Source organism: Rhinatrema bivittatum, chromosome 8 (assembly GCF_901001135.1).
Source record: "Rhinatrema bivittatum chromosome 8, aRhiBiv1.1, whole genome shotgun sequence".
Taxonomy (NCBI): domain Eukaryota; kingdom Metazoa; phylum Chordata; class Amphibia; order Gymnophiona; family Rhinatrematidae; genus Rhinatrema; species Rhinatrema bivittatum.
In genome coordinates, this window is record NC_042622.1 from 155,262,097 (window position 1) to 155,284,817 (window position 22,721).

Here is a 22,721-nt window from a genome sequence, read left to right on the forward strand (position 1 = left end):
CTTTTAGTATTATTTGAAAGGGTAAATAACCACTACCTGCACCCATTATTTTAAAATCCCAAATCTGTTTCTCTGTTTTATGCATAAAATTCAGTTAAATTTCTCTGTCCGTGTATTGTCAGGCTGAAAAAAAAAAAAAAGGACAACTGAGCATCCTATTATAGTGTAAGCAGTACAAAGGGCAATTTCTTAACAGCACAGTCCTGATTAAAGCAGAACATCTGGCCAGGGCCGGATTTAACATGATGGTGCCCATAAGCAGAGGACTTGGGACCAAGGAATCCTTCCTGGAAATCAGAGATCAGCAGGGGGAATCCAAGTTTCGGGGCACATTCAGAATTTGGCACCCAAGGCATGTGCCTGTATTGCCGATGCCTAAACCTGGCACTTCCTCCCCTCCAGAGGCCGAGAGTGTCCCCTTGCCCGCAGCATCCTCAGCTGGGTCCGGGAAGCAGGAACTGAACCAGAGTTTTAACGCGCATTTTTTCCCCCGAAGGACGCGGCTTGGCATGAGTGTGCGACTCCAGTGATAGACAGCAACCCATTCCCCTCTCCGCAGAGATCTGAGAGGGTTTACAGCCCTCAGCTGTATTGTCGCAATCGTCTCTGTGGTAATGGGGGCGACCTGGTGGCTTTCAGCCAAGCCAGTGGCTCGTTTTCACCACTGCTCACACGCTAGAGGTGCCTCTTGCGGTATAAGAAACTCCCTTTTATGCATTTAGGTAGCCAGGAGTACTTTGCTTCTTCTCACCATAAACCGTGTTACACAATAAGAGATAAACGCCTCCCTGTTACTCAATTGAGCATTGTAAATCAGAATGGAAGCTACCATCCACTCAGACAACACCACTTCTGCCAATGTGGCTGATCCTTATCCCACTGAAAAACACAGGACTTTGTTCTGCAGGGTATGCTGGTCTGATGACTCCTCAGCCACCCGGCGATACAGATCTCTGAATTAGTGGCTCAGAATGCCCTTCCTCACAAGCTTCAGGCTCAGGGCAAGTTCAGCCAGCTCCCATCTTCAGCTGCGTCACTATAATCAATAAAACCAATTTTAATGGTCCTTTTGGCAGCTAAAGCAGTTACAGTCATTAAGATCCTCCCTCCCCCCCACTACCCACACACTATTTATTTGCTCCTGAACACATACTATAAATAAGGTTTTTGGAAGCTGCTTCTATTCAGCCATTCCCACCATTAGAAAGCCAAGTTATTATGGATTGTGGGTACCATCTCCTCATACCCTTCATTACCCAGTAAGAATACCAGCATGAGCAACTGGAAAAAGGAAATTGGGAGAGGCTTAAAAAAAAACCAAAACAGCCTGCACAAAAGAATGTGAAGATTATGAGGAAAAAAACATCTGTGGATCAGAGTAGAAAAGAGAATAAGACTTTTGGGTTGATGCAATACAGGGCGCTCTATAAGGGGATTAGCGCGTCCAAAACGCGTGTCCACCTCTCCTGGGCGCCACTGCTGAGGAGGCGCTAGGGGGTGCACAATTTCCCCTAACGCCTTTTACCGTGACACCCGATTTAAATTTAGAGGTCGATCGGCACGCGTTGGGAGAGCAGGCGCTCAGTCATGAGCGCCCGTTTTCCCTGCGCCGTATTGCATTAGCCAGTAAGAGAAGAAGGAAGAGACACAAGAAACAAGAAAATGAATGGGGATGCCACTGCTAGAGTTCAGAATGTCAGCCAGCCTAGTTCTTGGCACTGTTGATCCCTCTTAGTGTTTTATTCCAAAGTCTCCTTTCTTTTCTGTCCTAATATATTTTATTATTGTATTTTCACACTTTTTTTTTGTTTGCAATAATCACAGATTCAATTGAAAAGCCTGTTCTTTAGAAATTATAGCTTATTCGTTATAAATTCTAGCTACTCAGATATTTATTTATTTATTTTTAATTTTTCTATACCGAAATTCCTGCATTAGATACAAATCATTCCGGTTTACAGAGAATAGGAACTCGCCCGGGGCTTGTCTGGCCGGGGCTTTTTACATTAAAACATTAAAACCGTTAAACATGGCTAATTTACATTGAACAGGTAAATAGATAAACAGTTAAACAGTTAACATGTAACAATTCAATAATAATTTTAAATAAACAGTTAGATAAATAAACAGATCAAAGAACTGGTTCTGATCAATATGAGCAGGAAACAGATCGGCCATGAGACCCCAACTGTACAGATGATATTTACAGTAGTGAGTCTTGAAGAGGATATGATGGTGATTGCCTTAAAAGAATTAATATTATGGCAGGAAATTGTCTTTGATATGACCTGTTGTACTACCACACTACAATGTACGCAACGTTGTCTGTAATGCAGTGTTCTAAACTTTGACTTAACCAAACTTTATGTAATTCACCTTGAAGTGGCTAACCAGAAATGAAAGGTGGAATAAATATCATCATTTACTTTATGACAAGCTTTTCCACTAGAAGAGTTTATAGCAAGTTACACTGGTCCCAATATTCAAACTGAACATTCTGGTAAGTTAGCCAGGTAACACTTTACTGCTGAATATCCTTGTAAGAACATAAGAATGTAAGAAATTGCCATTCTGGGTCAGACCAAAGGTCCATCAAGCTCAGCATCCTGTTTCCAACAGTGGCTAATACAGGTTACAAGTACCTGGCAGTCCCCAAACACTAAGTAGATCCCATACTACTAATGCCAGTAATACCAGTGGCTATTCCCTAAATTAACTTGATTAATAGCAGTTTATGGACTTCTCCAGGAACTTATTCAAATCTTTTTTAAACCCAGCTACACTAACTGCCCTACCCACATCCTCTGGCAACGAATTCCTGAGCTTAATTGACGCTGAGTGAAAAATATTTTTTCCAATTTGTTTTAAATGTTCTACTTGCTAACTTCATGGAGTGCCCCCTAGTCCTTGTATTATCTGAAAGAATAAATAACCATTTCACATTTATCTGTTCTAGACCTGAACAGCCCTAACCTTTTTAGCCTTTCCTCATAGGGAAGCCATTCCATGCCCCTTATTTTGGTCGCCTTTCTCTGTACCTTCTCCAATGCAACCGTATCTTTTTTGAGACCAGAATTGCGATTTCCCCATGGAGCGATACAGAGGCATTATGACATTTTCCGTTTTATTCACCATTCCCTTCCTAACAATTCCCAACATTCTGTTTGCTGTTTTGACTGCTGCAGCTCACTGAGCTGACAATGTCAATGTATTATCCACTATGACTCCCAGATCTTTTTCCTGGGTGGTAGCTCCTAACATGGAACCTAACATCGTGTAACTATAGCATGGGTTATTTTTCCCTATATGCATCACCTTGCACTTTTCCACATTAAATTTCATCTGCCATTTCGATGCCCAATCTTCCAGTCTCGCAAGGTCCTTCTGCAATTTATCACAATCCGCTTGTGATTTAACTACTGTGTCATTTGCAAATTTGATAACCTCACTTGTCATATTCCTTTCCAGATCATTTATAAATATATTGAAAAGCACCAGTCCAAGCACAGATCCCTGAGGCACTCTACTGTTTACCTTTTTCCATTGAGAAAATTTAATTTACTATTTAGTCCTACTCTCTTTTTCTCTTTTAACCAGTTTGCAATCCATGAAAGGACATCACCTCCTATTCAATGACTTTTTAGTTTTCTTAGAAACCTCTCATGAGGGACTTTGTCAAACGCCTTCTGAAAATCCAAATACATCACATCTATGGGTTCACCGTTATCCACAAGTTTATTAGCATCTTATCTGGCTATAACTTATTCGGCACTACTTAGCCAGTTAAGTTATAGCTGGATAAGTAGACCTGCTGTATGTCAGGTCTAACTTAACCAGATAAATATGAATATCACTACTTATTTGATATTCTAAGTTAGCCGGATAAGTAGTGCCACCCCGATTCGCCCAATGGCCATCTACTAGATTGGAAGCTATCTATTTAGCCGGATAAATGATTAAGTGGCAGCTGCTGATCATAGCCAGATATTTAGTGGCTGCCACTTAGTCAGATATATCCCTACTTATCTGGCTAAGTAGTGCTGAATATAGTCCACAATTAGTTTAGTATACACTGACACAATAGGTCAAACAGACAGGTAAAGCTTAGCAAATTCAATAAGGCATTTTAGTACCCCTGCAGAGGTGTTAAAGAATTTAGATGGTATGGAGTGTATGGCTACAGCAAGCTGACATCCATTTACATTTACATTTTATTGATTTATGAATCGCCTAACACATAAAGGACTAGGCGAAGAACAAAAGAAAATATATATAATAAATAACATCAAATAAAACAAACTTTTAAACAAAAAAAAAAGAAAATATCATTAAAAACAATGAGGCAGATTTTCAAAGGGGAACGCGCGTAAGATACGCACGTACCCCCCCGAAAACCTGCCCCAACCTCCCCCTGCGCGCGCTGAGCCTATGTTGAATAGGCTCCGCGGCACGTGCAAGCCCTGGGATGCGCATAAGTCCCAGGGCTTTGCTAGGGGTGTGTGTCGGGGGGCCGCGCGACGTTCCCATCGCCACGTGCTCAAAATCCTGTTTCGAACAGAGACCAAACCAGGCCACAAGAACCTGGCAATTACCCAAACACTAAGAAGATCACATGCTACTGATGCAATTAATAGCAGTGGCTATTCCCTAAGTAAACTTGATTAATAGCCGTTAATGGACTTCTCCTCCAAGAACTTATCCAAACCTTTTTTGAACCCAGCTACACTAATTGCACTAACGACATCCTCTGGCAACAAATTCCAATGCTTTATTGTGCGTTGAGTGAAAAATAATTTTCTCCGATTAGTCTTAAATGTGCTACTTGCTAACTTCATGGTATGCCCCCTAGTCCTTCTATTATTCGAAAGTGTAAATAACCGAGTCACATCTACTCAATTCAAGACCTCTCATGATCCTAAAGACCTCTATCATATCCCCCCTCAGCTGTCTCTTCTCCAAGCGGAACAGCCCTAACCTCTTCAGCCTTTCCTCATAGGGGAGCTGTTCCATCCCCTTTATCATTTTGGTTGCCCTTCTTTGTACCTTCTCCATCGCAACTATATCTTTTTGGAGATGCGGCGACCAGAACTGTACACAGTATTCAAGGTGCGGTCTCACCATGGAGCGATATAGAGGCATTATGACATTTTCCGTTCTATTAACCATTCCCTTCCTAATAATTCCTAACATTCTTTTTGCGTTTTTGACTGCTGCAGCACACTGAGCCAACGATTTTAAAGTATTATCCACTATGATGCCTAGATCTTTTTCCTGGGTGGTAGCTCCTAATATGGAACCTAACATCATGTAACTACAGCATGGGTTATTTTTCCCTATATGCATCACCTTGCACTTATCCACATTAAATTTTATCTGCCATTTCAATGCCCAATTTTCCAGTCACACAAGGTCTTTCTGCAATTTATCTCAATCTGCTTGTGATTTAACTACTCTGAACAATTTTGTATCATCTGCAAATTTGATTACCTCACTCGTATTTCTTTCCAGATCATTTATAAATATATTGAAAAGTAAGGGTCCCAATACAGATCCCTGAGACACTCCACTGCCCACTCCCTTCCACTGAGAAAACTGTCCATTTAATCCTACTCTCTGTTTCCTGTCTTTTAGCCAGTTTGTAATCCACAAAAGACATCGCCATCTATCCCATGACTTTTTACATTTCCTAGAAGCCTCTCATGAGGAACTTTGTCAAACGCCTTCTGAAAATCCAAATACACCACATCTACTGGTTCACCTTTATCTACATGTTTATTAACTCCTTCAAAAAAGTGAAACAGATTTGTGAGGCAAGACTTGCCTTGGGTAAAGCCATGCTGACTTTGTTCCATTTATCCATGTCTTTCTATATGTTCTGTGATTTTGATATTTAGAACACTTTCCACTATTTTTCCTGGCACTGAAGTCAGGCTAACTGGTCTGTAATTTCCCGGATCGCCCCTGGAGCCCTTTTTAAATATTGGGGTTACATTAGCCACCCTCCAGTCTTCAAGTACAATGGATGATTTTAATGATAGGTTACAAATTTTTACTAATAGGTCTGAAATTTCATTTTTTAGTTCCTTCAGAACCCCTGGATGTATACCATCCAGTCCAGGTGATTTACTACTCTTCAGTTTATCAATCAGGCCTACCTCATCTTCTAGGTTCACCATGATTTGGTTCAGTCCATCTGAATCATTACCCATGAAAACCTTCTCCAGAACGGGTATCTCCTCAACATCCTCTTCAGTAAACACCAAAGCAAAGAAATCATTTAATCTTTCCGCGATGGCCTTAATTTCTCTAAGTGCCCCTTTACCTCGATCATCTAACGGTCCAACTGACTCCCTCACAGGCTTTCTGCTTCGGATATATTTTTTAAAGTTTTTACTGTGAGTTTTTGCCTCTATGGCCAACTTCTTTTTAAATTCTCTCTTAGCCTCTCTTATCAGTGTCTTACATTTAACTTGCCGTCGCTTATGCATTATCCTATTTTCTTCTGTTGGATCCTTCTTCCAATTTTTGATTGAAGATCTTTTGGCTAAAATAGCTTCTTTCACCTCCCCTTTTAACCATGCCAGTAATCATTTTGCCTTCTTTCCACCTTTCTTAATGTGTGGAATACATTTGGACTGTGCTTCTAGGATGGTATTTTTTAACAATGACCATGCCTCTTGCACACTTTTTACCTTTGTAGCTGCTCCTTTTAGTTTTTTTCTAACTATTTTTCTCATTTTATCAAAGTTTCCCTTTTGAAAGTTTAGCACGAGAGCCGTGGATTTGCTTACTGTCCTCCTTCCAGTCATTAATTCAAATTTGATTATATTATGATCACTATTGCCAAGCGGCCCCACCACCGTTACCTCTCTCACCAAATCCTGTGCTCCACTGAGAATTAGATCTAAAATTGCTCCCTCTCTTGTCGGTTCCTAAACCAATTGCTCCATAAAACTGTCATTTATTCCATCCAGGAACTTTATCTCTCTAGCATGTCCTGATGATACATTTACCCAGTCAATATTGGGGTAATTGAAATCTCCCATTATTACCGCACTACCAATTTGGTTAGCTTCCCTAATTTCTCTTAGCATTTCACTGTCCGTCTCACCATCTTGACCAGGTGGACGGTAGTATACCCCTATCACTATAGTCTTCCCTGACACACAAGGGATTTCTACCCATAAAGATTTGATTGTGCATTTAATCTCATGCAGGATGTTTATCCTGTTGGACTCTATGCCATCCCGGTCATAAAGTGCCACACCGCCTCCCGGGTGCTCCTCTCTGTCATTGCGATATAATTTGTACCCCAGTATAGCACTGGCCCATTGGTTGTCCTCCTTCCACCATGTCTCTGAGATGCCAATTAAGTCCATGTCATCATTCACTGCTATACATTCTAATTCTCCCATCTTACCTCTTAGACTTCTGGCATTAGCATGCAAACATTTCAAAGTTTGTTTTTTGTTTGTATTTTCATTCTGCTTTTTAGTTGATAGGGATAAGTTAGAATTTTTTAGCTCATGTGAGTTTTTAGTTACAGGCACCTGGACTACTTTTCTTATTATTGGAACCTCACTGTCGGGATGCCCCATTTCTAATGCATCATTAGTATCCTTTGAAGATACCTCCCTCCGAACCACTCGCTGCTAAGCAACTGTCGGCTTTCCCCTTTGTTTTAGTTTAAAAGCTGCTCTATCTCCTTTTTAAAGGTTAGCGCCAGCAGTCTGGTTCCACCCTGGTTAAGGTGGAGCCCATCCCTTCGGAAGAGACTCCCCTTCCCCAAAAGGTTCCCCAGTTCCTTACAAAACTGAATCCCTCTTCCTTGCACCATCGTCTCATCCAAGCATTGAGACTCCGGAGCTCTGCCTGCCTCTGGTGACCTGCGCGTGGAACAGGGAGCATTTCAGAGAATGCTACCCTGGAGGTTCTGGATTTAATCTTTCTACTTAAGAGCCTAAATTTGGCTTCCAGAACCTCCCTCCCACATTTTCCTATGTCGTTGGTGCCCACATGTATCACGACAGCCGGCTCCTCCCCAGCACTGTCTAAAATCCTATCTAGGTGATGCGTGAGGTCTGCCACCTTCGCACCAGGTAGGCATGTTACCAGGCGATCCTCACGCCCACCAGCCACCCAGCTGTCTACATTCCTAATAATCGAATCACCAACTATGATGGCCGACCTAACCCTTCCCTCCTGGGCAGTAGGCCTTGGGGAGACATCCTCGGTGCAAAAGGACAATGCACCACCTGGAGAGCAGGTCCTTGCTACAGGATCCTTTCCTGCTGCACCAGGTTGATGCTCTCCAATCATGAGACCTTCTTCCTCCAAGGCAGCACCAGAGCTGCCTGTTTCCCACCCCTTCCTGCTCAGCAGCACCACACTCCCTCTCCCTTCCACATCTCTCTTTCCAGCATCCCCAACCTCCTTGCCCCCTCACAACACAGGGTGAAGAGATCAGCAGCAGCATCACTCCCAGACTCAGTGGAGAAAGATGAAGTTTGTGGCCCATCATGCCCAGAACAGCAGGAGTTTGCAATGTCTCCCTTTGATCTGGGTGAAGGAGAAAACAGCCTCCTGCTGGGCCAAAAAGGAACAGAAGGGAGTGAGAGTAGTTTCCCATCAGGCCTAATATAAGAGAAGTCAAGCAACTCCCACCTGGGCTGTAAGGAGACAGCAGTCTCCTGCTAGCCCTGTGACACACCTGCTGAGAACCACTGGTTTAAGGGTGTTAGGGATTTTTACATGCAATGCATTACAGTAGTTGAGACATGAAATGATGGCAGCATGAATAGCAATAGCGAAGGCAACATTGCCCACTAATAGTCCGAGATGGCAGAATACAAATTAAATTAAAAAACAAACAAACAAAAAAAACAGAATGAGGACAGGCCAGCACTGTAATTGTTTCCAAAGGGCTGTTGAAACGTTAATACTAGCCCTGGTTCTCATCCCTCCCCTGTAAAGAGACCCGTGCCAAGTGTGAGAGTTGTTCCTCCAAAGACCACTTTTGGGAGAGGGTATTCAGGCATTTTTCCCCGATCCACAGTATCTCTCTCTTTTAAAAAGATGTGTACCTTTGACTAGACCCAAACGGTTATTTTAAACAAAAAGTTCCACCTAGCACTAAAGAAGCATACTTTCCAGGACGCCCAAGTGTGCATGTGGTTCTGAAAAAAAAGCCCAACAAACTCCACCCTATTAGAGTTCTCTGGCCCTGAAAACACAAGTAAACCAATTAAAAATCACTTTTCCTGATATAGTCCTAAATGATGTGCTCTTATTTATTTATTTTGGGGATAAGCAGACTAGTGTCCTCCCCCACTACCTTAGATGGGTGGGGTCAATGAAGCAAACATTAAAAAAAAAAATTAAAAATATTTCTTTTGGAATTTAAAAGAAAATGTTAAAAGCATGGTGGTGGTGAAGGGGAACTGTAATACTTTTTGTTGGCCATCTTGTAGCTGAATTATCAATATTTTCTGTTAATATTATTCTCTCTTCGTGTCGCGTCACAAGTCAGTGGGGACAAAAGTCGCAGAATTCACAAATTAATTTCGTTGTAGGAATCTGAATGAGCGCAAGGGACGCCAACGCTTCTGCTACTGCTGATGCTGCAATATAACCTTGGAAGGGGAGGTATGGTATGAGAGACTTGCTAATGCTAGAAGCAGGTTTGGCCATACCCCTATATCTAAAAGAAATCGTCACGGCTCCACCTATTTCTGGTCAGCTTCTCAGCCCTTCTTGCTGAGCCCCTGCTACCCCATTTACACCACGCACGCAGTTTCATATTAGGCTCCGGGGGGAGTCAGAAATGTTCTATTAACCAGGGAAGAGGGTTAAAACAAAAAAAAAAAAGGTACAGATCCTTGGAATTAAACTAGCTCGGCCCCTTCCGTGGACTCTCTGCCCCTAAAGCCACGTACATCAACCATTTTAAGACTTTGGCCCTTTAACTACGACCGGTTCAACGTTATGTGGCGCCGCAGGCCACCTCCCTTCCGCGAACCCACTCCCTGCCGGCCCCGCCTCCAATGGGCCTTCTATTGAGCCAATCGGCAGCCGCCCTCCCGGCTGCCTACTTACATGCCCCGCCCAGCGCCGCGTGCTCAGAATCGTCCCTGCCAATCGGAAACCTCTGGGGGTGGGCTAGGATGTTCAGCACCACCAGCCTCTTCCCTTGCTGGGGGAGGGTAGCGAGCATCGGACGACCGCTGTGTCAACAAAGCCCAGCAGCTACGTCAGTAGGGGCCATTTAAAGCGTTGCTTCATGGCTGAGATTAAATAGCTATATATTGATTTTTTCTTTTAGAACTATTTTATTTATTTCGAATGAGGCCGCGGGGCAGGAGCCACAACAAATACAGTCGAAGCTTCAGTAGGACCAGAGTGGCTATCCACACTGTGATAAGAAAATTTTAATATACCACTCTTTAAACTTTATTATTAATTTCTCCCTATATAATTTAAGACATCGCTTTCTTTTACTTTTACATGTGTTTGTGCTACTGATTATTAAAGAGGATCATTTTAATTTTTTGGGGGGTGGGGAAGGTCCTTTTTTTTAAATTCCGTACTAAGGAACCTTTCAAGGAGGAAGACTTAAGATGTCACAGACACCAGGCAACGCAACGGATGGTAGGTATTTGGTGGACGAGCATTGCCCGCGTTCCCGCGCCTCCTAGTGCTTTTAATACCATTATATCATTTCCAGTACCTGTACACCAGGGCTTCTCAAACCTGCCCTGGGGACCCCAGAGCTCGTCGGGTTTTCAAGATCCACAGTGAATATGCATGACATAAATTTGCATATCAAGGAGACTCTGTATATGCAAATTTAGCTCCTGCATATTCATAGTGGATATCCTGAAACCTGATTGGGTGTGGGGTCCTCGGGGTAAGTTTGTGAAGCTCTGCTGTAAACCCTGCAATTACTTAAGGCTTGGAGTACCATGTCTCTTGTCATCTCCTAGTTCCAGTTTTATTGTATTTCTTTTTTTCATTATCAGTTACTGCAAAGTAGTGTAATTAAGGGGGTTGATACAGATACACGATCTGCAGCTCTTTGAGGCAGGGAGAAGTAGCTTAGTGATTAGACCAGCTGGTTGAGAACAAGGGAGAATTCAAATCCCACTGCTGCTTGTTCTTGTCACCTTGGCAAGTCACTTTACCCTTCCTCTGGGGAGAGGGATGTACCTGCTTGTAATCTGAGGTAGTTGTCTTATGGAAAGTAAATAGGAAAAAATGAAAACCCAGTGATCTCACTTCAGCACTATTAGGAATACACCTTTGGTTGTATAGCAGAAGTTAATGGGTGCTGTGAAGGTAAGGTTGCCAACTGTCTTGAATTTTTCTGGACTGTCCACATTTTTGGTATACTGTTTAAAAAACAGAGGAAGAGTTAAAATGTTCTGAAATGTCCTGATTTTAGCCCTCTGGCAGCAGGTTAGCATCCAGTGCTCCCCTGTGATTGTAAAATACCATGGTTGCTTTGGTAGCTACTCTATACTCAATCAAGCCGATACTGTAAAAATCACGGGAGAGCGGATGCTCCATGTTTAGTGCCTGCTTTCCCATCGCGCGCCCAGCAACCTTTCCTGGGTGCGTGATTCTTTATTTAAATGAGGGGTCGCACTAATAAGGAGGCGCTAGTGACAATAGCGCATCCCTAGCACCTCCTTATTAGTGTAGAGGTGGCTGTCTGCGGGTTATGACAACCAAGGTTCAATTTTCACCTAGGGCGCCAGCCATTAGGGGGCAGCAAAGAGCAGCCTTGTGGGGCCGTGCACGGAGTCTAACCCACTCGTGGCCGAGAGAAGCAGAATCTTGGTGGGGCAAGAGCGGCGCCTCTGTGTGTGAATGAGAGGGATCTTGTGTGTGTATGAGAGCTTAGGGTGCCTACTATCCTTGCATCATCCCTGGGTCCAGACCACAGCCAAACAAATTGTTACAATTGTAGACGGATGTCCCAATGAACTCAAAAGTCCAGACCCTGGAAAATGGAGGAACTGCATAAGTTTCACAGAAGCTGCAGTAAGTCCTCTTTTTGAAGCACAGCCTCATATGCTTCACTCAGAATAGAGTTGAGCTCCAGCTCCTCTAAAATATCTCCTTCGCCAGTAGAACAGGCTGAATCCTTGGGGGTTGAGTAAACCTAGCCTTCATGCACTGAAGAAAAAGAAATGCTACTCCACGGAACCAATGGAGCATTGGGCACCAAAGAAGCATGGAGGCTTGAGTGGAAGTGGTACTGTAACCGTCTGTTTTTAATCAGTAAGGAGGTCCAGACAACTGATCCGCAAAGATAGACTTTTATTGCTAGCAAGATGCAGCTAAGACAAAGGCTCAGTACAACTGCATACCACGCCCCCTCCGGAGCAAACTTTTATGCCCTTTACAACTCTTATCTTTCACACATGCGTTCTGGTTTTGCTGAGCAAACATTTTACAAACTGCTGAACAAGCATTAGCTAGCGTGGTCCTCTAGTAGGTGTAGCTTATGATCAGACTATTGTTTCGTCATTTAATTGACGGGTTAGACATTTTGCGGCGGCGTTCGTATTAATACAATACAAAATATGAATCCAAAATGGAGTCACGTTCACTAAACGTTAGTGCGTAAGTACGTCATTACGTATTAGGTTCCGTTTGCGTTGCAAATGTTAGTAAATCAAGATGGCTGTGCGTTTCACTGCAGCATGGTTAGACTTAGTTCTTCAGGTCTTCTCGTACAGCGATAGTCCATAAAATTGAACTCCTTCATTCCCCCCTTTGATACTTCAACTTCGATAAGAAGGCGTAAGTATCACCTTCATTGGTGAACTAACTGAAATGACAAGAAAAATAATTAGTACCATAACTCTGAGTGAGGCCCTAAATTGTTAGCCAGGTCGATGGTGTCTTCACCGGTTTGAGACGGATGGGCCCTATTGGCTTCACCCCCCTTTGTAGCCGGACTTCACCTGAGCAAACAAGGTGGCCGTACGTGTTAAATTAAAAATTAGTGTCATAGTAGACTGAAGATTCATCTTCTGACTCTGAAGAATCACTGAAAGGTAGCGAAGAAATTGAAGCGTACTGGTTCAGCATCATAATTTGGGCGGCTGCACGTCGATCAGCGATCTTCTCCATCATAGATGAAAGGCTCCTGAGGAAAAGAGGGAAACACATAGGGAGGAGTGCACAGGATAGTAAGAAAAATAATAAAGGGAATAAGAGTTCTTTGAACCCAGGAATAGATGTAAGCCAGGAAGGTAATGAAGCTGTCCAATCCAAGGCTCCAGACCAGGATTGTACCGGAACATGCGCCAACCGCACCATACGGTCTGTGATTTCCTCGATGACTTTACTCTTATCATCGATCTGCAAACAACAATTGGAAAGGTTAAATTTCCCACAAACACCACCTTCCTGAGCAAGGAGGTAATCCAGGGCTAATCGATTCTGGTATACAGCAGTAATTAATTTGGTATTTTGTTTGGCAAGAATGTTAAGTGCTAGAGCAGAATCATTGGTGAGGAACTCGAGAACAGCTTGAAGTCTGATTATACGGTTGTTCATGTATACAGGCGTTCTGTATCCAAAAGAGCCATCCTCCGCCCATGTTCCTGGACCATAATATTCGATAATCCGTTCGGGTGGCCATTCTTGATCGGACCAGTCCCCGATAGAGACCTTTTGTCTTCGTCGCCTACTTGGCTTCATTGGACTATAGACAGGCACCCCTAGCGTTTCTCCTGCTGTGACTGGTAGCAGGAAGAAGCTAGGACGGATAGTAGCTAGGAAGCAGGTACCGTACCATTGAGGAGGTAGTTGTTCATAAGCCCGTCGTCCACATACGAAGTAATAGCCGTCTGGGGCTATGAATGACGCGGTTAATTGGCCAGCTGCTTTCCACGTAGCATTTAAGGTAGGCTCGGTCCAGAATGGTGTGGGTATGGTATGGTTTTCTGTTTGCCACCATGATTGAGTATTACTGGCAACTGTGAGAACTCCTGTGCATGGGGAGTTACCGACAGGTACTGTGTACAACTTGGAGACGTGCCGTGACAAACATTGTCTTCCGATGACATCCGTCTGTAGAGCCCATTCATAAGGATTGTGATTTCGATTATACGTGGTGGATATGTTCATAGTGTTCAAGTCAGCTTGAAAAATCTCCCTGGCCTCCCATGGCCATTGTTCTCCGATATTAGTGCCACCACATACAAAGCAATTTTGTACTTTCAGGGATAAGGCTATGTTCTCAGCTAAGTTGATGAACATATTTTTTGCTTGGTTGGAGATAGCATGCTTTTTCAACTCCTCATTGATTTGAGAAATTTCATCGAAGAAGGACTGGTATCCTACCACAGTGGTTTGATGAATGATAGGGAGCGGTTTTTCTCGTCGCTGAGTGATAGTAAGGTATGTCATGGGATCTCCTCCTGTGCCATCAATCCCAAAGCCCCAAGTATCTTGCCATGGGGATCCCTCAGACCGGACTGGCCATTTTAGAGTAATGAGGTTTCCTGCTCCCTTACTTAGTCGACCCATTCCAGGGCATCCTGAATATCCTCCTCCAGTATAGTCACAGACCAGGTTCCATCCAGAAAGTTCTTTATCCCCGGCACACGGTAGCCACCGGGAGGGATTACTGGAACGGTCATAGGGACAGAGATATTTGTGATTGAAAGTATAGGCTCTCTTCCATGCTGGAGAACCACAATGCACTGCGCTTGGATGTTTGTCGATGGCATCACAGGCGTTGAAGTCAATGGAGACAATGGGTGGTCCTCCAATTAGGACCTTTGTTGAGTTGATGTAGTATAGAATTCCCTTTCCAGCTGGTACGATGTCAGAAGTATAAGCTTTTGGCAATCCGGTGGTGAGCGTTATATTGTAGTACTTGGGTGTGGTAGGCGAATGACAGATGAGCTTGCCGTTAAGGATACATCGATGGAAAGACTGTTGTCCTTGAGTGGTGTTTAAGGCACAAGCAGGCTTTTTTATACATAATGGTGGTGGCTGAGATTGATGAATGATTGTGAATACCAACTGGTATCCGTCTTCAGTTGTAGTGCGAACTTGCTTGATGCATTCTGTACAGTTTAGGCTGAGCGAAGATTGAACTGATATTGGTACTATAGCTATGAAGATCATTAGTAGCCATAGGATTCTCGGATTATGGCAAAGATGAGCCATAGTTGAGCAGAAATGATGATATAGAGGATGCTGATGAACCATTTCCAATCGCTGCTGGAAGGGCATATGATAGTTAGAGCGGTTACCAGGAGGGTACTGATAACCCATTTCCAAAGTATTGATATCATATGCTTTTGATGCCTGCGGGAGAAGGAAGAAACAAACAGGTTATTAGTATTTTGTGACTGCATTAGTTTCTATAGCAGGTTGACCTTTGTTGTATTTCTAGTAAAGCGCAGGGTGCTGTCACCGGTCTTGGAGACCTGCCAAGTTTCGGTGGCTGGTTTGACTCGGCTCCAGTGGATCCATGTGGGACAACCGGATACTTTGAGAGCGGTAGGTGTGGTTAACAGCACAGTGAATGGTCCCTTCCATCGAGGTTTAAGGAAGTCTGATTCATCCCATTCCTTGATCCACACAGAGTCGTTCACCTGGAATTTATGGATAGGATTGATTAAGATTAGTGGCTCTGTCTCACAGGTATATTTGCGAATTGCTTCCACAGTATTGTAGAGTCCTTTCATTTGGTTGCTGAGTGACATTTCCCCTTGGACTTGTAAGGATTCGGGGAAGGAGGGCAACGGTGGCGGCCTTGCGTACATCATTTCATAAGGGGTTAGTCCTGATTGTCGTGGAGTGCATCTGATGTTAAGCAATGCCAATGGTAGCATTTTGGGCCATTTGGTTCTTGTTTCTTGACAGAGCTTGGCTAATTGACTTTTCAAAGTTCTGTTAGCTCGTTCAACAGTCCCACTACTTTGAGGTCTCCATGCGCAATGGAGATGCCATTTGAGGCCCAAAATTTTGGTGAGGTGTTGAGTTGCCTCGCTGGTAAAAGCTGGGCCGTTGTCTGAATTGATCTGCCGTGGTAATCCATATCGTGGTAAGATTTGGTTCAATAAGAGGGAAACGACTTCCTTTGCAGTTTCTGTTCGCGTAGGCACAGCTTCAATCCATCCGGTGTAGGTGCATACTGCTACCAGCATGGCTTTATAACCTAGTGCAGGGGTCATGTGGGTGAAATCAATTTGACAGACTTGAAATGGTATAGTTCCCCGGAGAACATGTCCCGGTGCAGGACCAGGTCCATTGCGAGGATTATTTCTTGCACATGTAACACATTGATTAATTGCATGTTTAGTCAATTGTGTGATTCGGTTTATATAGTATGTTTTTGCCAGTAGTTTTGCCAATGAATCACGTCCCAGGTGTGTATGACAGTGTGCTTCTCTTACTATTGTCCATGCAATAGTATCAGGTATCCATATCCGTCCGTCTGAGATGATCCACCACCCATTCTGTTGATGGAAATTTTCAGCTTTTGCCCAGTCGTTTTCTTCGGCTGAGTAGGTGGGTATTTCAGTTGGAAACTGCAAGAGGGGGCATATGGTCATTCTTGTTTGATAATGGTCTTGGGCTCCTGCTTTGGCGGCAGAATCAGCTTTCTGGTTTCCCCGAGCGATAGGATCAGATTTTCCGGTGTGTGCTTTGCAATGCATTACGGCCACTTTGTGTGGTAGCCATACGGACTTTAACAGTTCATGGATCTCTGGCGCATTTGCCAATTGTTTTCCTTCGGCATTGAGAAACCCTCGTTCCTTGTACAATGCTCCGTGGACTTGGATGGTTAAGAAGGCATATTTAGAGTCTGTATAGATATTTACAGTTTTCCCTTCTGCCAACTGAAGAGCTCGAGTAAGGGCAATTAATTCAGCTTTTTGTGCAGACGTTCCTGAAGGCAAGGGTCCAGCTTCAATGATATCATCTTCAGTTACTACTGCATAGCCAGCCACTCGTACTCCATTCTTTACCTGACTACTTCCGTCTGTAAATAAAGTCCATGCGCCTTGCCAAGGCTGATCCCTTAAGTCAGGTCGACTGGAGTGTACTGTAGCCATGACTTCTTCACAATCATGGCTTACTGGTTCAGGTGCTGGCATTAGAGTGGCTGGGTTTAAGTTTTTACTGTCTTGTATTTGAATTTCAGGAGTTTCACATAGTAAGGCTTGGTACTTTACAAGACGTGAGTTGGTCATCCACTTTGGTCCATGTGTTTCGAGCAGTCCCTGAATGGTATGAGGAGTTGTTACTTGCAAAGTTTGTCCAAATGTCAACTTGACTGCTTCTGGAATTAATATGCATGCAGCCGCGATGCTTCGAAGACACCCCGGCCATCCTTTGGCAACATTGTCCATTCCTTTTGACAGATAGGCAACGGGTCTCTCCCATGATCCGAAGGTTTGAGTCAGGACCCCAATGGCCATTCCTTTTTTCTCATCTACAAACAGATGAAATGGTTTAGTTACGTCAGGTAGCCCCAGAGCAGGGGGTGAGATCAGGGCTTCTTTTAGTTGTTGTAAGTGTACTAGTTCATGTCCTTCCCACTGGAAGGGTTGAGATTCTGCTTCTTTACCCCGTAGCTTGTCGTATAGGGGTTGGGCAATAACTGCATAGTTAGCAATCCAAAGCCGGCAGTATCCGGTGGCTCCCAGAAATGCTCGCAGTTCTTTTTTGCAGGTTGGTGTAGGCTGATGTCTTATTGAATTTGTACGAGAGATTCCAAGGCATCGAGTGCCTTCACGAATTCGGAAACCTAAATACTCTACTTCTAATTCACAGATCTGGGCTTTCTTTTTGCTTGCCCGGTACCCTTTTGAATACAATGTCTGTAACAGGTGAAGGGTAGCTTTCGCACAGTCAAGATATGTGTCTCTGAACAACAGTAAGTCATCAACATACTGTATTACTGGCCCATGTTTTTTCTGGTAAGTTTTCAAATCTTTTGCCAGCTGTTCCCCGAAGAGCGTGGGAGAGTGTTTGAATCCTTGAGGCAACCGAGTCCAGGTGTACTGTTGTTTTATTCCAGTGTGTGCATTTTCCCATGTGAAGGCAAAGATCTTCTGACATTCTTCTGCTACCGGAACGGAGAAGAAAGCATCTTTGAGATCGATTACACTGTACCACTTTGATTTGGGATTGACTTGAGCTAGAATGGAGTACGGGTTGGGTACCAGGGCCACCAAGTCCGCTACTTGGCTATTTACTTTTCGTAGATCTTGTACAGGTCGATAGTCGTTAGTACCAGGTTTCTTTACTGGTAGCAAGGGAGTGTTCCAGGCAGACCGGACTTGTCGCAGGATGCCCAAGTCAAATAGTCTTTGAAGATGTACTTGTATTCCCTGTCTGGCCACGTAGGGAATAGGATATTGGGCTTGGTTAATGACTTGTGCCTTCTCTTTCAGTTCTATCCAGACGGGTTCAGCCTCGGTTGCTAGTCCTCCTGGATTGTTTTCAGACCATACTGAAGGTACGCTATCCATCAGGTACCTTCGTTTTGCATTGAGAGGGGTATCTTCCTCATATCGGTGCTCGATGGTTCGTTCAACTATGGGAAGATGTAGTCTCCATTCCTCTTGGAGAGGACAAATAAGGGAAACAGGATTGTCTGCAAAGGAAGCTTTGATTTCACCATTTGATTCAAACTGTAGAGTGGCCCTTAATTTGCAAAGGAGATCTCTACCAATTAGTGGAACTGGACATCCAGGGACATAGAGGAATCGGTGGGATACTAGTTGTCCTCCCACTCGAACCTGTCGATTCTGAAGAATAGGGGCTGCCAGTGGTTTCCCGGAGGCCCCTACAATGGAGATGCTTTGTGCTGTGGGAATAGCGATTGCAGTAGTCATCACAGATCGTTGTGCTCCAGAATCTAGTAATCCTCTGAAGGTTTTAGCCCCAACCTTTATTTCTACCAACGGGTCGGAGGGCAGGGCTTCCTTGTTTAGTCATGAGTTTCGCCCGATATCGTCACTAGACTCGTCTGACAATTCGTCCAACGCCATTTGCCATTCATTTTCTTTAGATTTTGAGGGTTTTGAACTGTTCCCTCCTTCGCCCTCCCGTGGTTTCTCAGGGCACTCAGCCTTCCAATGTCCTTCTTGTTTACAATATGCACATTGATTGACCCCTACAGGCGCTCTTCCTCCTCTGAAGGATCCGCCTCTTCCTGATCTTCCTCTCTGCCATCTTCCTCTCTGCCCAGGGTATCCTCGATACTTTCTGGCCTGCTCTCCGAAATTAGTTTCTTCCATTGCTGCCGCTAACAAGTTAACACTTTCTCTCATCCTTCTGCTACTTTCTTTTTTCTCCTTTTTCTCATCTTCCAGCTCTCTATTTCCATAGACTTTGTCTGCCATAATTTTGAGCTGGCTGATGTTCATTGCTTCAAATCCCTCTGTTTTCTGGAGTTTTCGGCGTATATCGGGGCATGACTGTCCTACGAAACTCATGACTATTATAGGGTGGTTCTTTTGATCTTCTGGATCAAAAGGGCTGTATCTCCGGTACGCATCCATTAGTCGTTCGAGGAAGTCTCCCGGAGTTTCGTCCTTCTTTTGTACTATATCCTGGATTTTAGTCATGTTCATAATTTTTCTTTTTCCCTTCCTCAAGGCTTCTAGGAAGGCTCTCTGATAAGCCGCGATGCGGTCTCGTCCACTGGGAGATTGGTAGTCCCAGTGAGGGTCTGTTGTCGGAGCAAGTTCCCTTGCAGCGGCATCAGGATCACCGTCTGACCCGGCTCCACTTCTGGCTGCTTCGTCCATGTTTTGTTGTATTTGTCTTCGCTGCTCAGTGGTGAACAGGAAAGAAGCCAGATGGCGGATGTCAGCCCAGTTGGGATTATGTGAGGAGAAAATTCCGTTTAAAAAATCAATCATTTGATCTGGTTTTTCAGCGTAGGAAGGGCCGAGCTGTTTCCAGTTAAAGAGATCGCTTGATGAAAAAGGGACATAGGTATATAGTCTAATAGTCTGTGTAGTTTGGAAAGCATTTTCCTCACTAGGGACCGCAGGTACGACAGTTGCAGTTTCTCTGATTGGGAGTTGGAGACTGGCAGCCGCTTGTGTTCTCTGACGAGTATGGGCTGAGACAGGAGGTTCCGGTTCGTCCTCTGCTCTTACCGATTCTAACTCTCTTTTAGTTTCCTGTGAAGTACTAGGCAAGGGGTCCGCTTGTTCATAAGAAGGAATCGGTGGCAGATTAAGCAGCGGTGGGTAAAGTGGGATGTAAGGCGGCGGTGCTGGAACTTCTGGTTCGTCAATTAATATGGTCTCCGCTGCCGGCAGTGGTTTAATTTTTTTTTCTGTAGTTTCTTCATTCTTCTGGACTACCAATATGGCCGCCTCCGGTGACGTCATGCCGTCTGCGTCCAATATGGCCGACTTCTCCTTTCTTTTCCGGTTGGGTGACTTCCGGTGGCCCGCCTTCTTCATCTGCGCCACCATGATGAGGGCAGCTCTCTCTACTAACTTTTGTGCCCAGGACGGGGGATTGAGAATAACTTCAATCCAGGCATTAATATATGGGACATCTTCAGGAAAACCTGGCTGATCCTCTTTTGTGACTATTATTCGGACTCTAGAGGCCGTGACAAAATCGAAAGTTCCTTTCGGGGGCCAGTTGACGCACAAGCTCGGCCACCGATAGGCACAGCGTTGGATCATACCAGGTTTAGTACAGGTATGTTTATCAAATACTTCGCTAAAGTGCTCCGTCATGACTTTTAACGGGGTCGACCCTCCCCCACCCATTTAGGATAGAGGTACAGACAAAGAGGGGAAGGGATAGCAGATAGGTAAGGGGTCCGTATCTGCCAGACACAAAAGGGTCACACTTGCCCCGACTAGAACGCGGTCGCCCGGTCTAGAACTGCGAGGCCATTCACTCTCTTTCACACAACAAGAAACCTATTCCCAAGATTTCTTTCTGATTCCCAAAATTCAAAAATTTCCGAAATTCCAATTCAGGTTTTCAGTAACGAGGTCTTCGGAGGGGGAGCTCCTACTAACCACGCTGCGGGGTTTGATCAACGCCCCCTCGATCCATTTCAAGATCGGCTGGTAATTTAGCTGTATCTGGTTTCTAATTCAGGTTCCCCTGTTTCTTATTCCCGTGCAGATAAAAGTATACTTGCCTGAAACGTTCTCTCGATCGCGAAGAAAGCCTTCTTTCCGAATCACCAGCCCAGAGGTCTCAAGAAGTTTCTTGTGGAACGGTCCCCTCAGAAACCTGATCGCTGAACTCAGCGGTGGCCACTCACCAAGTAAGTCTGGGGGATCGCTCCGCCACCAAACCACCGGACCAGCTGGGGGGCTAAAATAGCGTCCCCGGCACCTCCTGGCTGGCTCGCCAAATGTAACCGTCTGTTTTTAATCAGTAAGGAGGTCCAGACAACTGATCCGCAAAGATAGACTTTTATTGCTAGCAAGATGCAGCTAAGACAAAGGCTCAGTACAACTGCATACCACGCCCCCTCCGGAGCAAACTTTTATGCCCTTTACAACTCTTATCTTTCACACATGCGTTCTGGTTTTGCTGAGCAAACATTTTACAAACTGCTGAACAAGCATTAGCTAGCGTGGTCCTCTAGTAGGTGTAGCTTATGATCAGACTATTGTTTCGTCATTTAATTGACGGGTTAGACATTTTGCGGCGGCGTTCGTATTAATACAATACAAAATATGAATCCAAAATGGAGTCACGTTCACTAAACGTTAGTGCGTAAGTACGTCATTACGTATTAGGTTCCGTTTGCGTTGCAAATGTTAGTAAATCAAGATGGCTGTGCGTTTCACTGCAGCATGGTTAGACTTAGTTCTTCAGGTCTTCTCGTACAGCGATAGTCCATAAAATTGAACTCCTTCAGTACCATCGACAAAAAAGCCTCGTTGACATCTTAGGCATTGTTAATGCTCAAGACTTAATTGGTGCCATCCAAGCACAAGGCTGCATTGGTACCATCCTCCTTCCCACCACAAATTACTAGAGCACTCTCGCCAACGAAGTTACTGTCATAAGGTCTGTGGGTCAGACTCCGTGTGTGAAGATTAAGAGGTGGCACGTTGCACATTAATAGAGCCTGATGCTGAAAGGTGTCCTCCAGATATCCTTCCTCCGGTGAAGGTAGCCTTAAAGGTTCTTTTTGAGATCGTAAAATTCTCGTTGGCTCGCAAGGCACAAGTGAGTTAGCGAGATAAACAGGTTTGCCTCTTGACAGAGCTTGAAATATCAAGCGTAGCATTTTAAAACGTATTCGAGACCATGCTGGAAGCCAATGAAGTTCCGCAGGACGTAGAGAGACACCAGGAAATTTAGGAACCCCAAGCACAACTCGTGCTGTGGTAACTATTTTGCAATAGTTGGATTTGTTTTAAGTTGGCCTCTGTAATATCTAGATACAGGGAATTCAGAGGCATAGCTGGGCTCTCCTGTGCCCGGGGGTCAATTTCTGTTTGTTTATTAAAATCTTATATTCCGCAACTTCCTTGAACAAAGAGATCAGTGTTGTTTCCCCTCCCCCATCATCCGCCAGGCATCACCACACGGCACCACCACGCAGGGTCTCTTCACGGGGGAGGGATGAGAACCCCCGACGGCGTGTCACCACAGGGCGCCGCCATGCAGGGCCAGTGCTAGCATTTCTACAGCCCTGTGCAAACATTTACTGGGCTGGCCCCTCCTCATTCATT

At 44.4% G+C, this 22,721-nt stretch overlaps 1 protein-coding gene across 2 annotated transcripts in view; it reads left to right on the forward strand.

The window, feature by feature from the left end:
- The first annotated feature begins 10,156 nt into the window (after positions 1-10,156).
- LOC115096634 (phosphomethylethanolamine N-methyltransferase-like) overlaps positions 10,157-22,721 on the forward strand; it is a 46,257-nt gene continuing 33,692 nt past the window's right edge. Inside the window, exons 1-2 of one of the 2 annotated variants that reach the window (XM_029611544.1) lie at positions 10,157-10,647; positions 21,151-21,295. In XM_029611544.1, the coding sequence (XP_029467404.1) occupies positions 10,645-10,647; positions 21,151-21,295 (148 nt within the window). In that variant the 5' untranslated portion in view covers positions 10,157-10,644. The remainder of the gene's footprint in view (positions 10,648-21,150; positions 21,296-22,721) is intronic. The other variant, XM_029611546.1, reaches the window with a different exon arrangement.